The sequence below is a fragment of the Peromyscus leucopus genome, chromosome 5 (assembly GCF_004664715.2).
Source record: "Peromyscus leucopus breed LL Stock chromosome 5, UCI_PerLeu_2.1, whole genome shotgun sequence".
NCBI classification, from domain to species: Eukaryota; Metazoa; Chordata; class Mammalia; order Rodentia; family Cricetidae; genus Peromyscus; species Peromyscus leucopus.
Genome location: NC_051067.1, coordinates 91,225,474 through 91,249,931, shown reverse-complemented (window position 1 = coordinate 91,249,931; position 24,458 = coordinate 91,225,474). Strand labels below are relative to the sequence as shown.

General features: G+C 45.7%; 1 protein-coding gene across 1 annotated transcript in view; it reads left to right on the top strand.

The window, feature by feature from the left end:
• The window catches only part of Znf827 (zinc finger protein 827), a 180,611-nt gene that overhangs the window by 138,678 nt on the left and 17,475 nt on the right, over nt 1-24,458 (top strand). The window contains 3 exon segments of the mRNA XM_028892888.2: nt 18,311-18,448; nt 21,838-22,009; nt 22,987-23,153. Coding sequence (XP_028748721.1) covers nt 18,311-18,448; nt 21,838-22,009; nt 22,987-23,153 — 477 coding nt within the window.

Here is a 24,458-nt window from a genome sequence, read left to right as displayed (position 1 = left end):
AAGCCCATCCTCTCTCTCTCTCCTTTGGAGCTAACGATACAGGAGAGACACAGGCATGGAAGGAACAGGTGGGATTAAGGACCAGCTGCCTTGCCCTGATAGAGGAGTACCAAGGAGAAGGTGAAGGCTTTCAGGAGGAGGCAGCTGTCAGTCATCTTAAAGTTCAAATTCACCATATCCCCAGTGTAAGGCTTCACCGGGTGGCAGGTGAGCAGCTGTAACTCATAGGAAGTTCGTCCTCTGGTTGTTGTTATGTAAGGGCAGTAACAAGAGTACAAGGAAAGATCAGCTGAGGCTTTCTAAGGCAGTTCCACCTAAAGGCACCGAGTGTGAGAGCGGGGTCCATGCTTGCACCGGCCTTGGTCTGCAGGCTTTCTTCAATAGAGTGGCTCAGATCCTCTTTGAATGGGATACATATTTTTGGGAAGAACCCTTGAGGACCCCTATTTTTTGCTCTGGGGTATTAAATTCTACTAGAGCTCCATCGATTGGCAGTTGTGGTCCTAAAATTAGGCAGCTCAAAACCACAGGCTGGAGATCAGTGCTTTAATGCTGTGCCCCTGGCTGTGCCTAACTTGACAAGACCCAGGGAAGACACCCCCAGTAGATACCCTGTGGTCTTCATGTCTGCCTCTTGCATCCCAGCTTCCTGTACACCCTACAAGTGTCTATGCATGCACAAGTGAAAATATGCCTGCATAAATCCTTGTTTGTTCGGGGAACACTCATTCTGAAATTGGCCTCCACTTGTAAGAGTAGAGAGCTTCCTTTCAAGTTCATAATGGAATCAGAGAAATGAAGTAATTCTTTTCCCCAAGTAGCAAGTGGTAATACCTGTGTGTCCTTTTGTACTTCTCTGTTGCCGGGATAAAACACTGACCGAAACCAACTTGGGGGAGGAAAGGGTTAATTTCATGTGCTAACTCCCAGGTCACAGTTTATCACTGAGGCAAGTCAGTGCAGGACCTACAAGCCAGAACCTGGCAGCAGGAGCTGAAGAAAAGACCAGGGAAGGATGCTGCTCACTTGCTGCTCCAGCTCCCTTTCTTACACTACCCGGGACTACCTCCTAGGGGAGCCACTGCCTAGAAATCTAGAAAATGTCCCACAGGCCAGTTTCTCAGTTGACATCTCTCTTCCCAAATTGATGAATTGGCAATCCCAATTCAAATTAACGAAAATAACTAACTTGAACACTGGAATTAAATGATTGTATCCTTCCCAGTTTAAAGAATTTGGGAACACTTATATTCTTTCAACAGGATCAATGCTGAGAACCAAAGGAGTGATCTGTGCATTCACTTTGGAGCTCAATGTTGCATCTAATAGGCCATTTTATCTCCAATGCAGACATGAGCCAGAATTGATGACGACCCATTGTTTGTTTTGTTTAACTCTACTGTCCAATGCATGCTAGGCAAACACTATACTGACTCATCTATCTCTCTGGCCCTCTTTTTACCTTTTTCTTTGAGACTAGGTCACTAAATATTCCGCATTGGCCTTGAATTCACTGTGTAGCCGAAGCAGATCTTGAACTTGAGATCCCCCTGCCTCGGTCTTCTTAGTAGCTGAGGTTACAGGCCTGTGCCACCAGGCCTAGCTAACAGACCAACTCTTTTCTGTATATTTTTATATGATTTATTAACCACTGGCCCTGAATTATACTCAAGGAGAAGAAGGTAGGAGCCTCATTAGAGACTCCATCAGTAAGACACCTACAGTAAATGCAGATCTCAGAGAGTTTCAGATCTGTTTCCGGGGCTCTCACCTCCTTTCTGTGCTTCACCCAGCACACGATTTAGCTTTTCTTCCTCACTCTGTCACTCAGGGCAAGAGACAGGCTTAGGAGGACCTGCTGCCTAAGGAATGGAGTGACGTGTTTAGACGTCAGTGCAAGAGGGAGGGGGCAGCCTGGTCACCTTCCATGGGCAGCTGACTGCAAGGTCGCCATCCTGTGGCAGCACACACGGCCAACAGACCTAGTCTGAGTCACATTTCTTGCCTTTTTGGTTAAACCTGCACTTCGGGAAAAGTCACCACCGCACACTGGCTGTGTGGCTCATGGTGGCCAGTGTTTGGGATCTGAAGTTATTCAGGGTTCTGTTCTGCTATGGGTGCTGCTGATTGGGTTGGGCAGATATCTCAGTTGGTAAAGTGCCTGCTGTGCCAGTGTGAAGATCTGAATTCAGATCCCCAGAACAGACAGGTCGATACCCAGAGCTTGTGAGTCAAGCTAGTCCACAGACTCTGTTGTCTCAACAAATAAGTGGAGGGAGGGATGAATGTAACCAAAATACACAGAGTGAAATACTCAAATAATAGGAATAGTATTTAAAAGTAAGCTGCAGTGTGATTAAGGAAGACACATGACATCGACCTCTGTTCTACAGCCATACATGCACACTCACCCACATGCACACACACATACACCTCTGGATATTGAAGAGTCAAAAATCCTTTCTGCTGGCCTTTATAGGTGTTGGTTATATGTGAGCTTTTTAAAGTATGAAACATCGATGGGATATCTCTAGGAGTTTTACTTGGCATTGTCTCCTGTAAGATTAGGTTGTGGCCACATTTTCAACCCAGGAGACACCAACAGAACCTAGTCGTAAATTCATCTGCTGCAGAATTAGCCACACACTGTTGAAATGAGAACGTGGCAGTGATCCGACTCTAGAGCTATTTGTGAGTTCCTATATTAATATTGGTGCAAAAATCTTTGTCCGTGCACCATGAAGGTTACAAATGTGGACATACCCAAACTGGAAAATAACAGAAAACTATTCTCACAGTGATATCTGTTCCCATTAGTCCAATGCTTCGTAGTGCAGTGAGTGGTTTGAAGACTGATTCATTATGCAAAGCTCTTGATATGTAGTGTGATTAATCTGAACTCAGCATCTGGGGAAGCAGGACATGGGGGGTGGCCGTGTTCCAGACCAGCCAGACTTCACCATGCAACTTTAGTCAGGCAGTTAGCTCTTACACACCACAAATTGTCTACAAACTAGAGAATAATGTACCTTTCTCCCAGTGCTCCCTAGTCCATAGAGGATGAAGTAGAGATTCCATTGAGATAGTCTCCAAAGGATGCTGAACCTTTGCTATCAAAGGTAGAGAGTTCCTGTTACAGGACAGAAAGTTAGCCACCCCTCAGACTCATCTGTGGGAAAATTATTTACATTAATTTACATATCACACATCAATGTGTCTTTTTTCTCTTGCTTGTAACTAGAGAAATTTTAAGCAAATCACAAGTCTTTATTGTCTTATATGATCTCATAAAAGGAGAGGAAAGGAAAAAAGTTTCCAAAGACAAGCAGTTAAAATATGTAAGAAAAAAATATGAACAGAGGACATAATTAGAATGTATTGGATTTATGGGCCTGGGAACGCGCCCAGTTGGTAGAGAGCTTGCCTAGCATGCATGAAGCCCTCATTTCAATCCCCAGCACCACAAATGGTGCATACCTTTAAACCCAGTACTCAGGAGGGGAGGCAGGAGGATCAGAAGTTCAAGGGCGTCTGTAGTAGGCTTTCTCAGACTGCCGTCCCCCAAATCATGACACAGAGACTTATGGTTATGAATGCTCCATCTTAGTTTAGGCTTGTTTTTGGCTAGTGTCTCAGTTAGGTTTTTTATTGTTGTGAAGAGACACCATGACCACGGCAACTCTTACAAAGTAAACATTGAATTGGAGTGCTCACTTACTGTTTCAGAGATTCAGTCCATTGTCATCATGACAGCATGTGGGCAGATGTGGTGTTGCCTACGTCTTGACCAGAAGGCAGCAGGAAGTCGACTGACTGGCACACTGAGTGAAGCTTGAGAAAAGAGACCTCAAAGCCCGCCCCAACAGTGACACACTTCCTCCAACAAGACCACACCTCCAACAAGGTCACACCTCCTAATAGTGCCACTCCCTTTGGGGGCCATTTTCTTTCAAACCACCACAGCTAGCTTTTTAAACTTAAATTAGCCTGTTTCTCTTCATTTTGCCTTGGGGCTTTTTACCTTTCTTTCCTTCTGTATGTCCTGCTGTCCTGCTTCCCCATGTCTGGCTGGCTGGTGGCTTCATGGCTGGCCCCGGGCATCTCCCTCTCCTTCTTTCACCCCCCCCATCCTAACTCCTCCTCCTACTTATTCTTTCTGCCTGCCAGCCCTGCCTGTCCCTCCTCTGCCTAGCTATTGGCAATTCAGCTTTTTATTACACAATCAGGCGCCTTAGGCAGGCAAGGTAAAACAGCAACACATCTTTACATAATTAAACAAATGCAACACATCTTTATATAGTTAAAGTAATATTCCACAACATAAACAAATGTAGCACATCTTTACATAGTTAAACAGATACAGCCTTTACATAGAGTAATAGTCCACAACATAAACAAATGTAACATACCTTTTCATAGTTAAAGTAATATTCTGAAATATAAACAAATGTAACACACCTTTTCATAGTTAAAGTAATATTCTGAAACATAAACAAATGTAACACACCTTTACATAGTTAAAGTAGTATTCTGAAACATAAACAAATGTAGCACACCTTTACATAGTTAAGGTAATATTCCATAACAGGTGTCCTCATCTGCTACATAGCACGTTCAAGAGCATGGTAGCCTGGCTACATGAGACCCTCTCAAAAAATAACACATTGCCTTTCCCTCAGAGAGAGAAGTCCTTTCATGTCTCCAATTTATTATTTGATATTTCTAGTATCTTATTTGGTAAACAAACTACTGATTTCATAGAATTTTTTTGTGTGTAGAGTAGCTCAGACTGGCCTTGAACTCAGAGTCCTCCAGCTGCAATTACAGGCATTAATGATCACATTCAACTACATCAATTTTTTTGTGATTTTATTTGGTTTCCTTTTCAATTTGAGAATTGAAATTGGAAGACAATGCTTTTCAAAAGTGATACATGCTTCTCATTTTGTTTAGCTGCTGTGTGCTTGAACCATAGATTATCTGTTACTTAAAAATGTCCCAGGCTGTTGGGCATTTACATTTCTGTTGCATGAGCCAAAAATCTACTTGTTACTCTTGCCCAGTCCCAAAATGATTAAAAAGAAATGGCTCTGATTTTTCATTCATTGTATTGATCGTGGCAGAGCCCTAACAGTCATTTCTAAGCTCCTTCAAAACTCCTTGCTAATAGGGTGTGCATTTAGAATACATTTACATCTGCACCAGAGCTTCCTGTTCTAACTGCGCTCCACTCAACAGGGGCATCGGTTATATAATGTTCAAGGCTCCCCAGAGTTGTGTTTTGAGCCAAGGCCACGGAATACAGTGCCACTTGCCACCTAAGAAAGAGGAAAAATAAGCATGTGGCACTGACCTTTTTAACACCAGGTCCAAGTAAGGTCACCAGTATAGAAGAGCCTCCTGGCCAGCAGCCAGCGGCCAGCAGCCGTTTCTACTTGACAGTTGTTTCTGAGGATTAACACACCCAGGTACAGGAGAAGCTGTGGAATATGCATTTTTCCTAGTGGAGCATCCCAGGTTTAAGTCTCACCTTTCTGTCTTACCTGCTAAATGGGAGCATGCTAACTCCTTCATCGTTCGGAGCTGTGATTTTTCTCATCTATAGAATGAGACAATCCCGAGCCCAGTCTTTCTGTGCTCTTATGAAAATTAAATAAAACTGTAGCAAAAACTCTTTCCTTTAGTGTGGCATCCTGACGAAAATAAGTTTTAACTGTTTGTCCCACTTCACCTACATCTACACCCATAACTTTCCCCTTATTGCAAAAAGTGTTCAGGGGGGCAGTGAGATGGCTGAGTGTGGGTAAAGGTGCTTACCACCAAGCCTGGCGACCTGAGCTCAGTCCCTGGGAACCACATGACGGGAAGAGAGCCAGCTGCTGCAAGTCCTCTGACTTCCACCAGTATACTGTGGTACTCACGTGCCACACTTGAACATACAGTAAATAAAAATGTAACAAAACACATGAATAGAAAACAGGCAAGTTATCCAGATTACTATTCTTGGTGAGAAGTTATTGATGTGGCCACTGATTAGGTCATACTTTGCTAGGAAATTGCTGGCAGTCTCTTGTCTCACCTCCTGCCTAGTGATGTCTCTGTGACCTCCCCGGATTCATAGTCTGAAATCTTCCTCCCACGTTGAGGGTTAGAGGATGGGGTATTGGGAATGGTCAGGTCGTGGGATGGGGCATGCAGGAACGAGATTAGTGCCCTCAGCCCTTCACTGCTCTGCCCTGAGCCCAGCTGAGAAGCAGGTCCTCACCAGGCCCTTCTGCCTTCATTTGGCGCTTCCCACCTCCAGAGCTGGAGCATCCACTTTGTTACCTCTAAGTCATCAGTCTCTGGCCAAAGGAACAAAGACCAGAATTCCCCAGCCTGTGTCTGTGACTCCCCACCTGGGGAGTAGTTAAATAAGCCAGCTAACAGAAATTCCCACCATATGAAAACAGTCTGCTTAATCAAATAAACAATATTTCAGAGTCAAGATTTTTTTAAAAATGTGGTTGGGTTTTTTTTTTTTTTAAGTGATAAAAGTACAGATTTTTGTTGTATTTTTTCCAAATAAAAAAAGACAAATTAATTTTAGAACAAAAAGCACAATAAATATTCCTTGGATAAAGAGACGTCTGAGGGGGGGAGGGAGAGGGAAGGGGTGGCCTGTGCCTTTAATCCCAGCAGTCGGGAGGCAGGAGCAGGCTGATCTTTGAGTTCGAGGCCAGCCTGGGCTACAGATTGAGTTCCAGGGCTATGCAGAGCTCTGTCTTGTGGGGTGGGGCTGTCAATCCCCTGAGCTTGCTTTTTTTTTTCTTCTCAATATACATCATTTTTATTACAGGCTACTACTTGGTTCATTACAGTGGAATAAAATCCCATTGTGTGTACACCATATATTCTTCATCCATTCATCTGTAGACAGACAAGTAAGCTGATTCCATGATTGACTCCGGTGAATAGTGCTGCAGAGAACATAGATATAGGAGCATCTCTCTGTGGCATGTTGCCTTGGAGTGCTTAATGATTGTCATTCTGACTGGGGTCCTAGAATCCTCAGTGTTTGGATAAGCACAGCAGGAGGCTGGGGACACACAGCTGCTTGCTTGTCCCTTTGAAATGCTAATCAGTTGTGTTTTTAGAGAACTGAAGATGTGCCTGGGTTCTTGGGTTTAAGGTTAGGGAGTTCTCCCCTAATGCTTTCCCAGACACAACCCAAGAGAAAGGTTAAGGGAATGCTAATAGGGAGGAGAGGACACCTTGCAAGAAGGGGCAAGGTGGGCATACTAGGAAAAGGGTAAAGAATTGCTGGCTTGGATCTTTGATCATTGTGGTTTTTGTTGAGGTGGGCACAGAAACTGCATTCTGCTCAATATGATGCAAACTTGAGTATGGAAGCTGTCTGAGCTTGCTTTTTTTTTTTTTTTTTTTTTTTTTTTTTTGGTTTTTCGAGACAGGGTTTCTCTGTGTAGCTTTGCGCCTTTCCTGGAACTCACTTGGTAGTCCAGGCTGGCCTCGAACTCACAGAGATCCGCCTGACTCTGCCTCCCAAGTGCTGGGATTAAAGGCATGCGCCACCACCGCCCGGCTTCTGAGCTTGCTTTTTAAATGGACTTACATTCTGGGAAAGCAGAGCTTTGAAGTAACGCAGACACGGTTGTCCAGGAGTCCTTAGAGGATGTTCAAGACGCCCCATTTGTGCTCAGTGTGCCTTCGAACGCCAGATCTCCCCTAAGCTAAGAGGGGTGCTGCGTGTGCCAACGCCAAAGGCCCGTCAGATGGCTGGTTTCTGTCACTTCAGAAGGCAGAAGTAAAGACAGCAGGTTAGACACAGGAACCCTGCATCCGGAGCTGGTAAGGCTTTGACAATATTTGGAAACCTTTGAAGGAGCCATTGGTAGGATCAAGGCTTGTCACTAAGAAAAGAAGACAAAATCATTGAGAATTCCAATGGATTCTAACCTCAGTGAGGTCCACTTGACCTCTGAAGGCTCACTTCAGTAATATTTATGACTGTGACATGAATCATAAAACAGATCAGGAAGTATCTGAATGTTGGTAGGATATTTAGCATGGAGTATAATTTAGAGAGCAAAGAAGCATTAAAATCTTATTCATGTACAAGATATTTTATAATATGATAATTTCAGATTATACAATAACTTATAATGTATTTGTATTTTGCCGTTCTGGATCTCAGACCCAAGGCCTTGCACATGATAACCCAGTGCTCCACCATCGAGGCGCAGCCTTAGCCTAGACCTTCATTGTTAAACAGTGGCTGCTTTTAATTATCCCTCATTTATTCATTTCATACAGCCCCTCAATCACTGAGCAGCAGGGAAACTCCCCTGATGATTTAGATGATGGTGATGTGTTCCCTCAGGATGTTCTTCTACCTTCCCAAATGTTCCAGTAACCATGGAAGAGAAGGTTTGGAGTTCATGGTTTTCAGAGACTCGCTGTAGTCACAGCAGGCTGGAATTTGTTTGGCTGTGTCTCACTTTCTCTCTCTCTCTCTGGGAAAAGTTAAAAAATAGTCAGTGCCGTGTCTCTCAGGCAGATACAAGTGGACCTGAAGAAAACCTTTTCACTCAAGTTTGCTAATCGGTGCTCAGAATTTGGGTCAGGTGTGGGGTGAGTGTTAAGGCAAGCTGTCACTCAGTAGCCTAAGCTGACCTAGAAGTCGCTATACCGTGACAGGCAAACTGGTGCAGACCTCACAGCCATCCTCCTGCCGTGGTATTCCAAGAGCTAGGATTATAGGCATGAGTCAGGATTTTTTGTTTTAATGTTTTACAACATTTACTTTTTCATGCATGTGAATTCACACATGTGCCAGGGTGCATGTGTCAAGGTCAGTGGACAACTTTTGGGAGTTGTTCTCTCCTGTAATGTTGGTAGCGGGGATTAAACTCATGTCACCAGACATGCGGAAGTGCCTTTACCCACTGATCTTTTGCCAGACCAACCATTTTTATAGACGGTGTATCAATTAACTTTCTGTTTCTACAGCAAAAACCTCTTTATGAGGAGAAAAGGCTTGTCTGAGCTCAGAGTGAGAAGGTTCTGTCCTATGATTGGCCAGACCCTTGTTTACACCTCTGTTGAGGGGAAGAAGGTACCTTACACCAGGAGATGGAGGCAGTGCAAAGCCACAGAAGCCGAGAGACCCGCCCCCTGCAAGGGCACACCTCCAGTGACGTGACGGCTTCGGAGTGGGCTACCTCAAACATTTCATCACCTCCCAGTGACGGCAGGCTAAGGACCAGGCCTAACACAAGGACATTTAAGATTCCAAACTATAGTGTAGCTTATACTGCACATCTGATGTAAGACCTGGGAAGTGGCTGGAGAGGCGGCAGACAGCAGAAAGGATAGGTAGAGAAAAGATAAGGATGGAGTTCTCTCTCTCTCTCTCTCTCTCTCTCTCTCTCTCTCTCTCTCTCTCTCTCTCTCTCTCTCTCCCTCCCTCTCTCTCCAAGCAGGCCCTAGAGGAAGTGTTTGGGTGGCTCCAGTAATGCCTTCTTAACTAATGTATTCACAGAGGCCTTGGCAATGGCTCTTCCTCCCCCAGCCTCTCCTCCCTTCCTTTCTTCTTTTATTTTCTCAGATAAGGTCTCACTCTTAGCCCAGGCTGCTCTTAACTCATGACTTTCCTTCTGCCTTAGTCTTCTAGTACCGGCATTGCAGACATGAGGCACCTGGTTTGAAGCCTCTATGGTTAGTGCTCACAGGAAACTTTAAAATGGAACTAAATTAGATTGCTGTAGCAGATTTCTCTGGTGCAATAAATTGAAGTTGTTAGACTTTTCCTCTGTGGCCTTACAGTATAATGCAATGAATGGGCTTTTGAGTGAGAGAGATTGGCAGCCACTAGCTAGGTGACCTTCAACTCAGCCACCCTGAGCGGGCTGATACTTTTCCTTTCAAATGGTAGGTCTAACACGAATGTCTTAGGTACAGTGCTTCGTGAGGTTAGATGCAATGTGGAAAACGTACAGTATGGGGCCTAGGACAATGATGACTGCTCCGTAAATGTAAGCATTGTTTCAGTCATGTGTTGCCTCCTTGGTGCACTGTTTAACAAACCCTAATGTTTGCATCGTGAAAGTCAGCTGCCCAATGGAGTCACTGTTAGAAGTGTGCAGCTTAACTCAGAGGCATACTGAACATGGATCTGTTTTACCTAATGAAGTCAGAGACAGACAGTGTGCATCGAGTACTCAGTCTTCTGGCATTGTGTTCTTCCCCCTTATCAGTGGTTTTCATCTTCATGGCTGAAGGACACTGCTCCACCTGCTGACATCAAGGGAGATGCCCAGGGTCAAAGGCAAAGGACTTTGACTGCCTTTGAGGATTATGGGTAGTGAGAGCGTCAAAGACACTCTCAGCAAGAACTCCCACTTCCTCAAGCAGAACTGGGTTCTACACTAGCCTCTCAGAGCAGGGGAAGTTGGATGGAAAGGTGTGTGCCTGTAGCTGGGAATGCTGCCACCTTTTAAAAAAAAGGGGGGGTGGAATTCTGCTCAGTATTGAATACTTATTAGTGTCTGCCAGCCCCCCGACTCCCATCCCAAACTCCCTTCAAAAAGAAAAAAATGATACAACTTCCAGGCTTGGTGGTTTCCCACCCAAGATTTTAATGTCCTCAATATTGGGACATGCTGAGAGCATTTGCTGAGAATTTAAATCCTGCCACCATCGTTATGAAGAGTAACAATACCCGAAGACCTGTCAACCTGAGAATAGTTTATTCCATGCTGCAGTGTAATTAGGTGTCTGCTTAACACAACAGACATGAATGTGTGATGTGACTGGCTTGTTTATTTATTGAGCAGTTATCAAGGACTGTCAAGTAGAGGAAAATAAAGAATCAATATCAACATTTTCATTCATGGATTTCTTTTTTCAAAGTTAAGTTATCTAGAAGCAGAGCAGGCATCAGTCGGCCTAGATTCTAGCAATGACTCTGTCTAGATGTCTAGAAAAGTTTCCCATGTAGTAGTCAAGCTCCACAGGATTCAGCTGCCTTGGAAATAGAAGTTCCTGGTCCCAGGCATTGTCTGTTAGCAGAAGATTCAAGCTTGAATTTTCTCCCATTACTTTGAAGTGACTTGTGTAGAGGACCAGGTCTAGAAAACACATATGTCCTCCCTGATTTAACAGATAGTAGTCAATCAGTGAGTAGTTATTGAAGCTAACTATTGGCCCAGTACTAAGCAACCAATCCCATCCAAGCTAGGTATTGTGGCTCATGTCTGTAATTCCAGCACTTAGGAAGCTTGAAGTGGGGGTGTTATACGTCAGCCATTTGAGGTCAGTCTGGACTGCATAATGAGTTCCAACCAACAGATGAGGCCCAATCTCAAAAAAAGAAACAAACAAAAAAAGACAAAACACCACAGCAACCAGCTTTCCTGGGTTGATCCTTAAAGGGTAGCAGTTTGCTAAGACCCAAGTGCTCAAATCCTGGCTTTAGTGGACTTTGACATTGGCTTCTTACAGCATCTGGGAGCTTGAATGAGGCCATAGTTCAAAGAGGCCTCTGCACCCAAGCCACTTGTCAACCAACATTCACCAGTCATTTGGGCTCTCTCAGCTGTGTCCTTAGGTGCACGAGTTTAACACTGAATCAGATGGTAAGACTCCTGCTTGAACCAAGGTTTGAGGCAAGATGGTCAGGTCCTGTTGGGCCCTTCTTAATTGTATATAATGTGCTAGATACACTTGGGTGGGAGCTGTCTTAGAATCAATGCTCCATATTGCCTCCATGTAGATGAAGGAGCTGGTCTGAGGGTGGGCGGGCCTCTACTTTCTAATGTTCCAGTTTAATAGCACTCCCTCCCAACATGGTTGAATGTCCTGGACAGCTTTGGAGACTTGCATGCTGGGTTTCAACCTTTCATACATGCATCTTCCAGAAGTGGTGTAGAATATTATTTTAAGGTGTGTTACTTTTGTTTATGTTGTGTTTGTCTAACTCTGTGAAGCTGTGTTACTGTGCCTGTCTAAAACACCTGATGGTCTAATAAAGAACTGAACGGCCAATAGCAAGGCAGGAGAAAGGATAGGTGGGGCTGGCAAACAGAGAGTATAAATAGAAGGAGAAATTTGGGAGGAAAGGAGAGAGCAGCAGCCAGAGAAGGAGGAGGGCATCAGGGGCAGCCACCCAGCTACACAGGCAGCCACAGAGTAAGAGTAAGATTTACAAAAGTAAAAGAAGGTGGAAAGCCCAGAGGCAAAAGGTATACGGGATAGTTTAAGTTTGGGAAAGCTGGCAAGAAACAAGCCAAGCTAAAGCCAGCCGTTTATAATTAAGTATAAGCCTCCTTGTGTGATTTATTTGGGAGCTGGGTGGTGGGCCCCCCAGAAGAGCAAAAATAAATGACAACACAAAAGTATTTAAATAAAGCTTTATTTTGTAGTTTGTTTAAGCATTTATGTTCTCCAAAAGACCCAAAGAAGATCAAGGCAGTGAACTGTGCCATACTTTAGAATCTGCACCCAATGCTTGTAGTTGGTCACAGGTTGACAAACCTTTGCTAAATTCTGCTATCCTAATAGTTTGTTGAATGGATGTCTTGACCAGCAGATAGATAAATAAATACTACTTGAGAGAGTATTTGAAGTGGTCTTACAGGAGAAATTGGTCACTTGGAGAGCCACAGTGAGTCAGTCATAGGGAACCTAGTAAGTCTGTTAGGGGCAGCCAGGAGCAACAACTGTGAGGTCTTGCCCAGGGCCACTAGTGGTTCATGACTTGGTGGCACAGGGTATGGAAGCCAGCTAGACACTTGCATTGTGGCCACTGTCCTAGTCCAGTCCTGAGGCTCCAAGCTCAGTCGTCTGAGCCAAAGGAGCAGATACTGGTTCTAAGATGAAGAAAGACCCTTACAGATTTTTCTAGGATGTAGAAGACCTTCCAGCACTTACTTGATGATAATCAGCCTCAAGAAGCATAGCCCTGAAGGCTGGGAACTTCCTTGGCAGCAGGTGAGAGCTTGATTTAAACAGACGCTAGAGGAGAGAGCCAGGTGAATTGGGCCTGACCAGAAAGTGCCATGGCCTTCCTGGAATACAACCTGACTCATTGGTTTCCATCTATCAGGAGTCTAGAGAAGCCCAGAATTCCACTTTTGAGTTATGTCTCAAAACTTTTCAGCTGAACTGATCGAGACTCCATGTGTCAGGATGGAAAGAAAACACAGGTGGCCCCAGACCCTGTTCTCCAGAGATGAGCCAGCCAGTCTGGCTTTGGCTGACGTGAGCAGTTAGTTATGAACTGAGCTCATGGTGTCCAGCTTTGTCCAGATACAGCCCCTTCTCCCGGCATTTCTCTTGCCCAAGTCAGGTGGAGTGATGGTTGCTGGAGAGGGTCAGTCCATCAAAGCACATAACTTTTCCCCCCCAGTGAAGCCATGTCATGCTCCAGACAGAAGGCCAAAGAACTTAGTGAGGCAAACTCAAGTCCTCCTCTTTATCCCCCTTGTTTTGAGAGTGATGCCTTAAATGTGTTTATCACCACAGTCTCCCTGCATAGCAACCAAAGGCCCAAGGGGTTTTTCAGGATGACTTACTTGACATGAAGAGAAGGCTTGACGTTTAGGATGTACCCACCTGACTGTCCTGTCGATGCTCCTTGATGCTGATTTATGCCTTGCTGTAGGCCCTCATGCTCTGTGCCTGGAACATCCTAGGCTGGCCCTTTTAAGAAAGGAGGTAGAAGAAATCCTAGTGTTTGAATTGTTGCCAACTTGGGATGTGTTCACTTGTAACTAAGAATATTAAATGCACAGCCAAGGAACGGGGGAGGAGAAAATCCTTTTGTTTGTTATAGGGTTTTGAGTTGGTTTCCTGTGGCTTGGAGGAGCAAAGATGAGATATGGGGAAGTCTGGTTCTCTCAGCCACTAACAAGACGGCCTAGGGAAGTCACTCGCTTTTCTCTGGGCCTTGGTTTTCTTTCATCTAAGAAAAGAGACTTAAACAAGATGAAAATTCAGGTTCCTTCTTAAATGAAGGTTTGAGGTAGAGTGGAAACATGGTTACCATGGAAACCCTTCTTGACCATAGGCAACTTGAAGTGCACCTCGGGTTGGGAAAGATCTTGGAATTAATGATTCATTTGGTCCTCTTGTATGAAGGGGTTGGGTTTGAGGCTCTGTGGGTCCTCAGCTTGCTCCATATTCTGTGCCCCAGTCTACAGTTTTGAAGACACAGTTGTTGGGTTTGATCATCCCATGCCCATGACCTGTGTATCAAATAAGACACATCCCTTTGGGTCAGTGGATCTTAAGCACAGTTTGCCAGCCGGGCGGTGGTGGCGCACGCCTTTAATCCCAGCACTTGGGAAGCAGAGGCAGGTGGATCTCTGTGAGTTCGAGGCCAACCTGGGCTACCAAGTGAGTTCCAGGAAAGGCGCAAAGCTACACAGAGAAACCCTGTCTCGAAAAACAAAACAAACAAACAACAACAAAAAAAAAGACGCACAGTTTGCCATATTGCATCTTGCAAAATGAGGCCTCATCATCATGAATAGGGGCCCTCAAGTCACTGTGTAGCAATGGCTGGGGACATCTCACTGACACTACTCAGCCACAGCCACACTGCAGAGACAAAAATACTTGTGCCTGTACATCTGTTTGCATCACTGAAAATAAAAACCTATCTGGGGTGCAGCTCAGTGATACAGCTTGGCATGTGTGAGGGGCTGCATGCCATCCACCATACAAAACGAAACAGAAGCCTTAATTAAGGACATGAAAAAGCCCTAAGTGATGTTCAAGGCCAAAACTACAGGTGAACGGTTACAGAGGAAAGCCTGAGACTGCATTGTACCAAGTAGCCAGGAGTCTACGGAGCGATTTGAGGGTATTCTAGAAATCAGAATAAAAATGTCTGAAAAGAAATAAAATGTTTTTGCCCGAGATAAAATCCTAAGAAACTGGGCAAGAAAGAATTTGTCATTAGACTGGAGTTATGCTCTAAAAGAAAGAAAAAAGATCATAACTGTGCTGCTACTTAAAATAATGAAGCAAACGCCAGGGGGTCTGGGGGTAGAGAAGGAAGCCAGAGTTTTTAAATAACACCCATAGTTTGAACTGTCTGGAGGCTTTGAGACTAATTGAGATGCAGTTACTGGTGTACGTGCTTTTCCATTTGGGGTACATGTTGTGCTTCAGTTAAAAAAATTAAAGTAAATTCCTTTACTAATCTAAAAAGGGGGGGCTTGTAAGGTTTTTAAAGCAGAACCAAAGATAATTAAGATGGGAATGTGCTCCTCCAGCTTTACACTTGCTGCTGTCAAGAGAGAAGATGAAGTGCCCTTCAGGGATGCTGCCGCTGGGGGACGAGCGTGGAAGAGGGTTTCAGTTAAGAATGACATGAGTAATTTCAAAAAATCCAGTGACTTATTTTCTTCACCAAACAAGAAATCCAGTGGTAAATGACTCCTGGCTTCACTTGGCCACTGAGCAGTGACGGCAAAGCCCTGCTTTGTTTGTTTCGTGTTTTCCATCACCTTCTTCCTCCATGCTTGGAAGTTGGCTTGCTTCTTCATGCTTCATATTCACACAAGAGCTGCCACCGTCCCTGATATTCCCTCTACTATCAAAGCATGAGAAAGAGAGAAAACTGACACCCAATCGTATCCTTCTTTTCATCCGGAAAGCAAAAGCCTTTTCAATGGACAGTGCTCTTAACTCATGACCAACAGCAGTTGCCTCCATAGTGGGAGAGGACAGCAGGAAAGGACTGTTGTAACTATGACTGTCGGGTTAACAGTAATCGTGTCTGCCAGAGAGATTGTCTCAGCCAGAATCGACCTGGGACGTGGTGTGACTGGGAGGCTGTAAAACCTTCTCAGTTTGACTTAGGACTGCCAGCATTTCTACTAAGAGAATCGTGAGAGTACATCTCAAGTTTAGTTAAAACACTGTTCTAATTTGTTCTCTAGTGCTGTGATAAACACTCTGACCAAAAGCAACTTGGGGAGGGGGGCTTATTTGGTTTACAGGTTAGAATCTGTCATCAAGAGGGGCTTAGGCAGGAACTCAAGGAAGGAGCTTGAAGCAGAAGCCATGGACAAGCATTGCTTACTGGTTTGCTCTCAATGTTCAGTTAGCCTTCTTGTACAGTCCAAGCCCACTGCCTAGGGATTGTACCACTCCAGGGGGAGCTGAGCCCCCCTGTCAATTTGTAATCAAGTAAATGTCCCACAAACATGCCACAGGCCATTCTAATAGAGCTAGCTCTTCCATTGAGGCTACCTCTTTCCAGGAATGTCCAAGTGACAACCAAGATTAGCCTTACAGACTTTTTGCTCTTAATTATCAGTTGACCTTAATAGTTATACTATTAAATTAATTGTGCTAATCAATATGTTAATGCTAAGAAGTCCCTATTCATCTGACTGTAAAATAAGACTAGTCTTGAGTCCCTGTAGCATAGGTGCAGACACCAGGGGGTTAAGACCTAGACGGGCTGGGGCTGGGGCACGTTGGGTGCCTTGTGTGCCTGTGTGGTGTGTTCTCTGCCTAGTTGTCTGGGTCCTCAAAGTTGCCACAGCTTTCTAAGACTGTGGAAGTAGCTGAATTCTTTATGATGCTTTAGCTTCTCAAGTACATGACTAATACTCAGAAGAATTATTAAGAGGCGTCTTCATTGTTAATTGCACCTACGTGCTGGGTCTGTGGCACAATTCATTTATTGTGGATGCATTGGAAGACACTGCGCCATCTTGACCTCCACCTATTATTATAATTATCACCCTCCTGAAAGCACTATTTGATTACATACTTGGAAGGAACTACTTGAAATACCATTCCCATCTCTATGTGGCTGAAATGCCCACACTCAGGCTCGAGGACAGTCACCCAGGAGTGGTCCTTGTCTTTAGATGTCTGGCTGACTCCTCTCTCCCCCTTCCCAGCGTCCCTTACGTAGTCCCTTCCACCCCGTGCTCTGTGGACAGTCTTAGGCATTTCTGCCTGACACAAACCAGCTTCTTCTCCCTGAGGCCTTGAGAGCTGTGTTTTAACAAACACAGATCAATCAATAGATGTGTTTATCAGGGCTGGATTGCTGGCGAGGACTGCGTAGCAAACATTATCCCAGTTTCCCCACGGCTTCTCCCTGCTCTCCCTTCCCAGTCTGCAGCATTTGTTTCTTCTTTCCTCGGAGTACACTGCCGGGCAAAGCCTCATTCAAATGTGCATTGACCCAGTTGACTTCTCCAAACACGGGCGGAAACTTGGATCTGGAAACGGTTTAGCCTAGTTGTGTGAAACCAAGCACTTGGTTCTGCCGTCTTCTCCAAGCGGCACTCGGGACACTTCCTTCTGCTTGGATCTTAGGAAAAGTTCCTGGTGACATTTAATTTTCCCCATATGCACTCCATTCTGTAATGCAGCGCCGTGCTTCAGGAAGGCCACAGTAACTCCGTCAGGTCAAGGACAAACACTGGCTGACTGACAGCAGTCCCCTGGAAGTGTCCATGCCCCTCTTCCGGGCATCCCTCTCCATCACCTGCCTTCTTACAGGGCTTCAGATGAGATGTTTGTGTAGTCTAGTGTGGTTCATTGAGAAGAGGCACGGGTCAGAAATAAAAGGAAATTCTATTGACAATGATGGGAAATAAAAGTTTTCTAAGTTGGAAAGAGAACGTGTTGAAGTGTGCTTACTCCATTCAAGGGTGCATCTGGATTGCTCATGGAGCACTGTTTTCCCGGATGAGACAGGAGGCCTGGAGCACCATGTGGTGCTCGTCCCTGAGTCGGCTTGACGTGCGCTCCTGGCTAAAGACTTTGCACAACTCAGAACTTGGCAGCAAAGCTTTTCTTTATAAAGAGCAGTGGAATATTTTCTCCCTAGACATGGAACTATTTATTTTCATATTGGAACCTGGCCTCTCAAATGTTTTGTTTACTGTTTCGTAGTAGGTGTCTACATTTCTAGAAAGTTATCATGCAGCTCTCACCCACCCAAGTGTTTATTGAGTACCTTCTGTGTAGAGAAGAGAGTGCTGTCAGGCGTGTGGTGTGTGTGTGTGTGTGTGTGTGTGTGTGTGTGTGTGTGTGTGTGTGTGTGTACTGGCCTTTACCAGTAAGAGGAACCACCGAAGACCCAATGGCTGTTGGGTTGTGGACCCCTTTGCCATTGGGGCCCCACCAGTACCCTTCATTGATGGGGATGAGGATGAGGATGGCCAGTGGTTCTTGTTAGTGGGGAAGCCTCTGAACACCTCTTCATAGTTGGCTAAAATGCCATACATTGCTTTTGCCCTGTTCCTCACAATGCCTTGTTCTCTCCGCCCAGAGACAGAGAAGATAGTCCTTGAGGCAGGAAATGGATTGCCCTCCTGGAAGTTCAGTGACCAGCTCTTTCCGTGCGATGTGTGTGGGAAAGTTTTCGGCCGACAGCAGACCTTGTCTCGGCACCTCTCGCTGCACACGGGTGAGTGGGGACCACAGCTGCCAAGCGCGCCACGGCCCCTCCCAGACCTCGAATCGCTACGGAAGTGATAGAAAGTTAGCCGGTTCTGACCGGTACGGGCCGTGCTGCCTGTTCCGTGTAAACGAGACCCTGGAATCCTTCTCTATATTGAAAAGCCTCGTTGGATTCCCAGAGGAACTAGTGAGAACAGATAGACATTTAAGTACCTCCGGTCAACTCCCGAACTCTATGAAGAATGGATTCATAGCCTCTTAAAGGTTCCGAGGCTGGGGCTGAACCCCACCTGCTTAGTTTCCACTTCTTTTTATTAAGAGATTTTAATTTAGATTTGAGTGTGAGTGCTAATAGAGATTTAAGTGTGAGTGCTAAGTGATATAGGATTATGTAAGAATAGCTATTCACAGCTAGGGTGTGTGAGAGCTTAAGAGACACTCCTCTGGTTCATCTCACGGTGGCAGGCACGGGGTGGGGAGCACTGTGGTGGTGGAGAGAGAGTTTCTGTCTTTGTTTACCTGTAACAATGGACAGCAAATGTCGGTTCTAAGGGTCAGGACGAGGAGGGCAACCAATTAACAAGAAGCAAAGAAAGAACAAACAGTAGCATAATCAACAAAAGCAAGTGAAGGCAGGAAAGGTCAGGTGACCTCATCAGTAAGATTCCGAAGGTGCAGGTGACAGGCCTCAAGCATGGCTCAGCGGTAGAGCACATGTGAGGCCAGCAGTCAGTCCTCAGCACTGGAGGAAGTACAGTCAACTGTTTGAAAGCCTGACATTAAGTCAGACTTGAAAGACATCCAGATGATATACCAGTATGATATGGCCAGGTATACTGAAACACGCCTGTAATATCAGAGCTATCAATACGATAGAGCCAGGTATCCTGAAACACGCCTGTAATATCAGAGCTATCAATACGATAGAGCCAGGTATCCTGAAACATGCCTGTAATATCAGCATTTGGGAGGCTGAGGCAGGAGCATCTGTAGTTTGAGCTCAGCATGGATTACAAACCCTATCTAAAAAAAAGAAAAATATAAAGATTCAAAGTAAGATTCTTTTTGTACAATTATGCAAAACTAAATGCAGAGACAATATTAATAGGACAAATTAATTTTGACCTTTTTATCTTTTTAAATCCACTAAATTCAAATTTTCGTCATACATTAGACAGAAACGATAACGTGTTTTTAAGAAGTGGGGATTTTAAGGCCTTGTTCTTTAAACATACTTAAATGAAATTTTAAGTAACCAAGTAACTGAGGAGGAGTAAAATTCCCTACTAATTAGGATCAATTTTCAAAAGGGAAGAAAAAGAAAATGCAAGTATCAGATATCTAAAAGGAATGAGAACACTTCATCCCTTCACCTAAGATAGATATAGCTCAAGTCAGCACAAAAGCCATAGAAAAATAAGGGGGGTGGAAACGGCTCAGGGATTAAGAGCTCTGGTTGCTCTTCCAGAGGACCCGGGTTCAATTCCCAGCACCAACAACTGTCTATAAGTCCAGATCCCACACACTCACATAGAAGTACATGCAGGCAAAACACCAATGCACAGAAACTAAATCGTAAGAAAAAATAAAGGAACTTGTCGCTCATCTTGAGGAGTCAGTAAAGAGCACTTAAATCCAGACAACTTCCCTGATGCCTGCTTAAGGGAAGCTGGTATGCTCTGGGCTGGGAAGAAAGGGAAAGCTAACCACAGAGGACACTCGAGAATTTTGGAGGTGGGTGTGGTGGTGCATGTCTTTAATCCCAGCACTTGGGAGGCAGAGGCAGATGTGTTTCAGAGAAAGAGAGAAGTATTGGGGAATAAGGCATCTCATGGTTTTTTTTTTTTTTTTCTTCAGCATGGAAGTTAGCTGATAGATAATTAAGCAAAATTGCCAAAATAGCACTGAGACAAGAACTTGAAGGGAAATTTGGAAAGCTGATGAAGAAATACTGTTAATAAAGATAGTAGGCAGATTTTCCCAGGTAGTCCTTACACTTGAGAAGAGGAAATCCCAGTGTTACTGGCCCTTCGAGGGACCGCTCCCCCTCGAGGAAGCGAACCTGAGTGCTGAAACCCAGGTCCTCATCTCTCAACACCAAGGTGGAAATCTGAGACATGTTCCCCACATGTCAGGGCCAGCCTCGAGCCTGCCACTGTCAGAGTGGGGTGGAGGGCGGCACCGTGACAGAACGTGGTATCTTGCATTTTGTGATGGGAATACTTTTTACCCCACATTCTTCCTGGGGAAGGAAATGAGACAAGTGTCTTCAAGCCAAGCCCAGACATTGGGATAGGAAGTGAGTTTGTAATCTTCTAACAGGGAAGCAGGGCTGCTCCGTGGACTTAACAATTCCTGTGATTAATCAAATGAATTCAGAACGCCGCTCTGGAAGCGCTCCTGAAACCTTAGTCAGCTTTATGAGCCAATTTCCATTAACAAATTAATTGAGATTTTTCAATTTTATTTACGTAAAATGAAAATTTCCAATTAAATTATTTTATACAAGTCATTTTTCCCCTTTAATTTCATTAGTTTTTTTCTTCCTTGGCTGGCCGGGGCCTGGAGCTGAGGGAAAGCGATGGACCTCTTAGGCTCCTATTCTATCAGGGTTTATTCCCTTAGCTCTCTCCATCTTAGTGCCTGCCCAAGAGTGACACATGGGACACACTCATGTGCACACTCACACAGCAGACACACCTTGTCATGAAGAGGAGGGATGGAGGACGAGGTTCCAAGACAAATAAATCTGAGAACTCTGAGGAAACAGCTCCAAGCGTGGCACACTGCTCTGGGTTGGGTCATCATGCAGTGTTGCAGCCATGCAGCTGTTGCAGTCATGCAGCATTGCAGTCATGCAGCGTTGTAGTCTTGTGGCTGTTGCAGTCATGCAGCGTTGCAGTCATGCAGCTGTTGCAGTCATGCAGCATTGCAGTCATGCAGCATTGCAGTCATGCAGCATTGTAGTCTTGTGGCTGTTGCAGTCATGCAGCGTTGCAGTCTTGCGGCCGTTGCAGTCACGCAGCCGTTGCAGTCATGCAGCGGTGCACAGTCATGCATCGGTGCAGTCTTGTGGCCATTGCACAGTCATGCAGCCATTGCTACTGTACTGCTTTTGGCTTCCAGAACCTCCCTTGGATCAGATTTGGTTTGGACACCATAAAACCCACACTTCAGCCTCAAAGTCTTGTCCTGCTGCCTAGAGAGAGCCTTTTCAATCCTTGTGAGTTGAGTGTTGATACAGGAGCAAACTGCTAGGGATACACTTAGGGACCCTTGCAAGGCATGACCTTTGTCCCCACGTGAAGGGAGACTTGGACCGACTTTTATTGGTTCCTCTGAGTGAGCTCTTGAATTTTTTTTCTTTTTTGAGAGCAGTTTTGGTTTCTCCCCCAGAGGAAAGAAAATACAAATGCCATTTGTGCCCCTATGCTGCTAAGTGCCGTGCAAATCTGAACCAGCACCTGACCGTGCACTCTGTGAAGCTGGTGAGTACCGACACCGAGGACATCGTCAGCGCCGTCACCTCTGAAGGCAGTGACGGGAAGAAACACCCTTACTATTACAGGTGAGTCAAGAGCGGCTCGCCCAAGTGTCTTAGACCCTGGCGCTGACACTCCCTCTCTGCCTGCCCAGAGCCCCGTCCCTCAGGCAGATGCTTGCCTCACTCTAATATGTCCTTTGCTTAGATTAACCCTGCCTTTGCACGGATTCCTGTGTAGCCCAGGTGGCTCCAATAAAATTGATAGAAAGAGAACTGGTCTGAGGGATGGGTCTTTAAGACAGGGCTCCAGAAAGAGACCAGTGCTCTCTGGATGATAGGCTCTTAGCTGTGGTGCGGCTCTGCACTTGGTGGCTGAGTACCTTGCTACAACCTAAGAAGAACAGGGAAAAACAGTCAAAAAGGTGGTCTGAGAACTCCCATGCAGTTGCTCAGATGGCCCAGTGTGCTGTCCCCTGGTTGCCCATTATGACACACTACATTCTGTGTTCAACCTTGAATCAGCATGAAACCCCTGAGTCTATCAAATCTTGCCCTAGTGATATTGGCAGAAAGTTGCCCTGCAAGGCATCTAAGTGGATGTGCGGCATCTCCTGGGAGATGTCATGTGACTGCCTCTTGCTCAGAGTGCCACGGAAAGATCTGTTTGCTCTCCTCGCTGCACCCAAGGGTTCTAGAGCCAAAGGGAGACAGGTGCAGCAGTCTGATCCGACACTGGGCCACCACTGAATACCTTGGCAACACAGCCCAGAGGAGCCTGTTAGGCCATGTGCAGCATCTGGAATCTGTAGTTTTTAATTAACTTTATGACTATTTAGCATCATTATAGCATGTATGGGATTGCTGTATTATGCTGGCATCTAATCTGTTTGGCACAGTGACCACTCCAGAAGCATCCGAGCAGGCAGAGGAATTTCCTGATGCTGTACCTTTTGCTATAATGAACACACATGAAACTAGTGTTCTCGTGAGCACTGCGTGTAAGTGAGCAGCCTGTGTTTAAAAGCCTGTCTCACCCTCCCCCCTTTCCTTCCTTGTTTTAGTTGCCATGTGTGTGGATTTGAGACGGAGCTCAATGTCCAGTTTGTAAGCCACATGTCCCTCCACGTGGACAAGGAGCAGTGGATGTTTTCCATTTGCTGCACGGCCTGTGACTTTGTCACCATGGAGGAAGCAGAGATAAAGAATCACATTGGCACCAAGCACACAGGTGACCGTCCCTACCGTCCCTGCCCTTTTCTGTCCCCTGCACCCAACTGGCATGCACGTGGCACAAGTGTTCTCACTGCTGTGAGACCTGAGTGTGCCCTTCACAGGAGCGGGGACTCTCCCGGAGCATCAGAGTCACACCATGCCTGTAGTCATATTGTCATGGCCTAAGTAGACCTGGAGTCTGCTGCAGGAGTATAGATACTCCTGAGACCCACAAGCTGCAGGCTTGGTCCTCCCCTGCTCCTGGCCACCATCACCACACCTAGAGGTCACTAAACTCTTTGGCTGCTCATCTCCAACCTGCTAATGTGAATTTGAGAGACTAAGGGATGGGGTGTCCCACACAAGGTCAATGACAGGATGTGGATTCTGAACCTCATCCCAGAACAGGGCTTGCTTTACATCCTACAGTCTGTTCTGTTCTGACCATCTTCAGGACACTTGGCAGGGCCTTGAACCTTCTGTTTTGCTGCACCCGGGCACTGTACCCTGAATTCTGTAGGCTCCACAATGACACATGGTACGTCTGTTCAGACTACTGTCTTCTGAAGCCACGCTGACGAGGCCTGGCCAGTGCTCGCCCTTCGTGGAGAGCCCCCGCCACGCTGGTGAGCCTCTTCTATTACTGTTAGCACTTTGACTTTACCTCACAATTACGTCCTCAAAAGTGATGGTCACGGATGACACCAGCGTGCAGTCATTAAGCGAGATTGAGAGGGCTGCCCTCTGCCCCCACCGCCACCCCATTTGTGGTGCTTACAAATTAAGAGCCGATGTTGCTAACTGCCGGTCCTGGGCATGGGGTCAGCCCATCACATCGCTGGCTCTCGAAGGACCCAGGAAGGGGCATCTCCCTGACAGTTGTGCTGACGATGTGCGTGGCCAAGAAGGATCTGTTTCTCTGACCATTGGATTGCTGGTGCCAATAGCAAGAGAAAAAAAAACAGTCCATTTTTGTCAGTAAGTTGCGCAGCTCTGACTTGGAGTCCACAGAGTCACTATGCCGAGGGAGAAGATGCCATTTGCAGTCAGTTGTCTGACTGTAACTGTGTCAGCACTGCGGGTGGTGGGTGAGCTGGGAGACCCCCAGGGAAGACAGACTCAGTTCGGCCTTCTGGAATGGCTAATGGAGGGAAAGGCAGCCTCGTTCCAGCTCGCACTGGCTTTGCGGTAGTTTTCCTCGTCTTTTCTGTTAAACCCTGACTCTGTCACCCTTTCCACTCCAGTGTGTCCCTGAAAGTCCCTTCACCCCTCGGCTCAGGAAGAAGGTAACTTGGCACCCATGTAAAGTTCCCGTTCACAG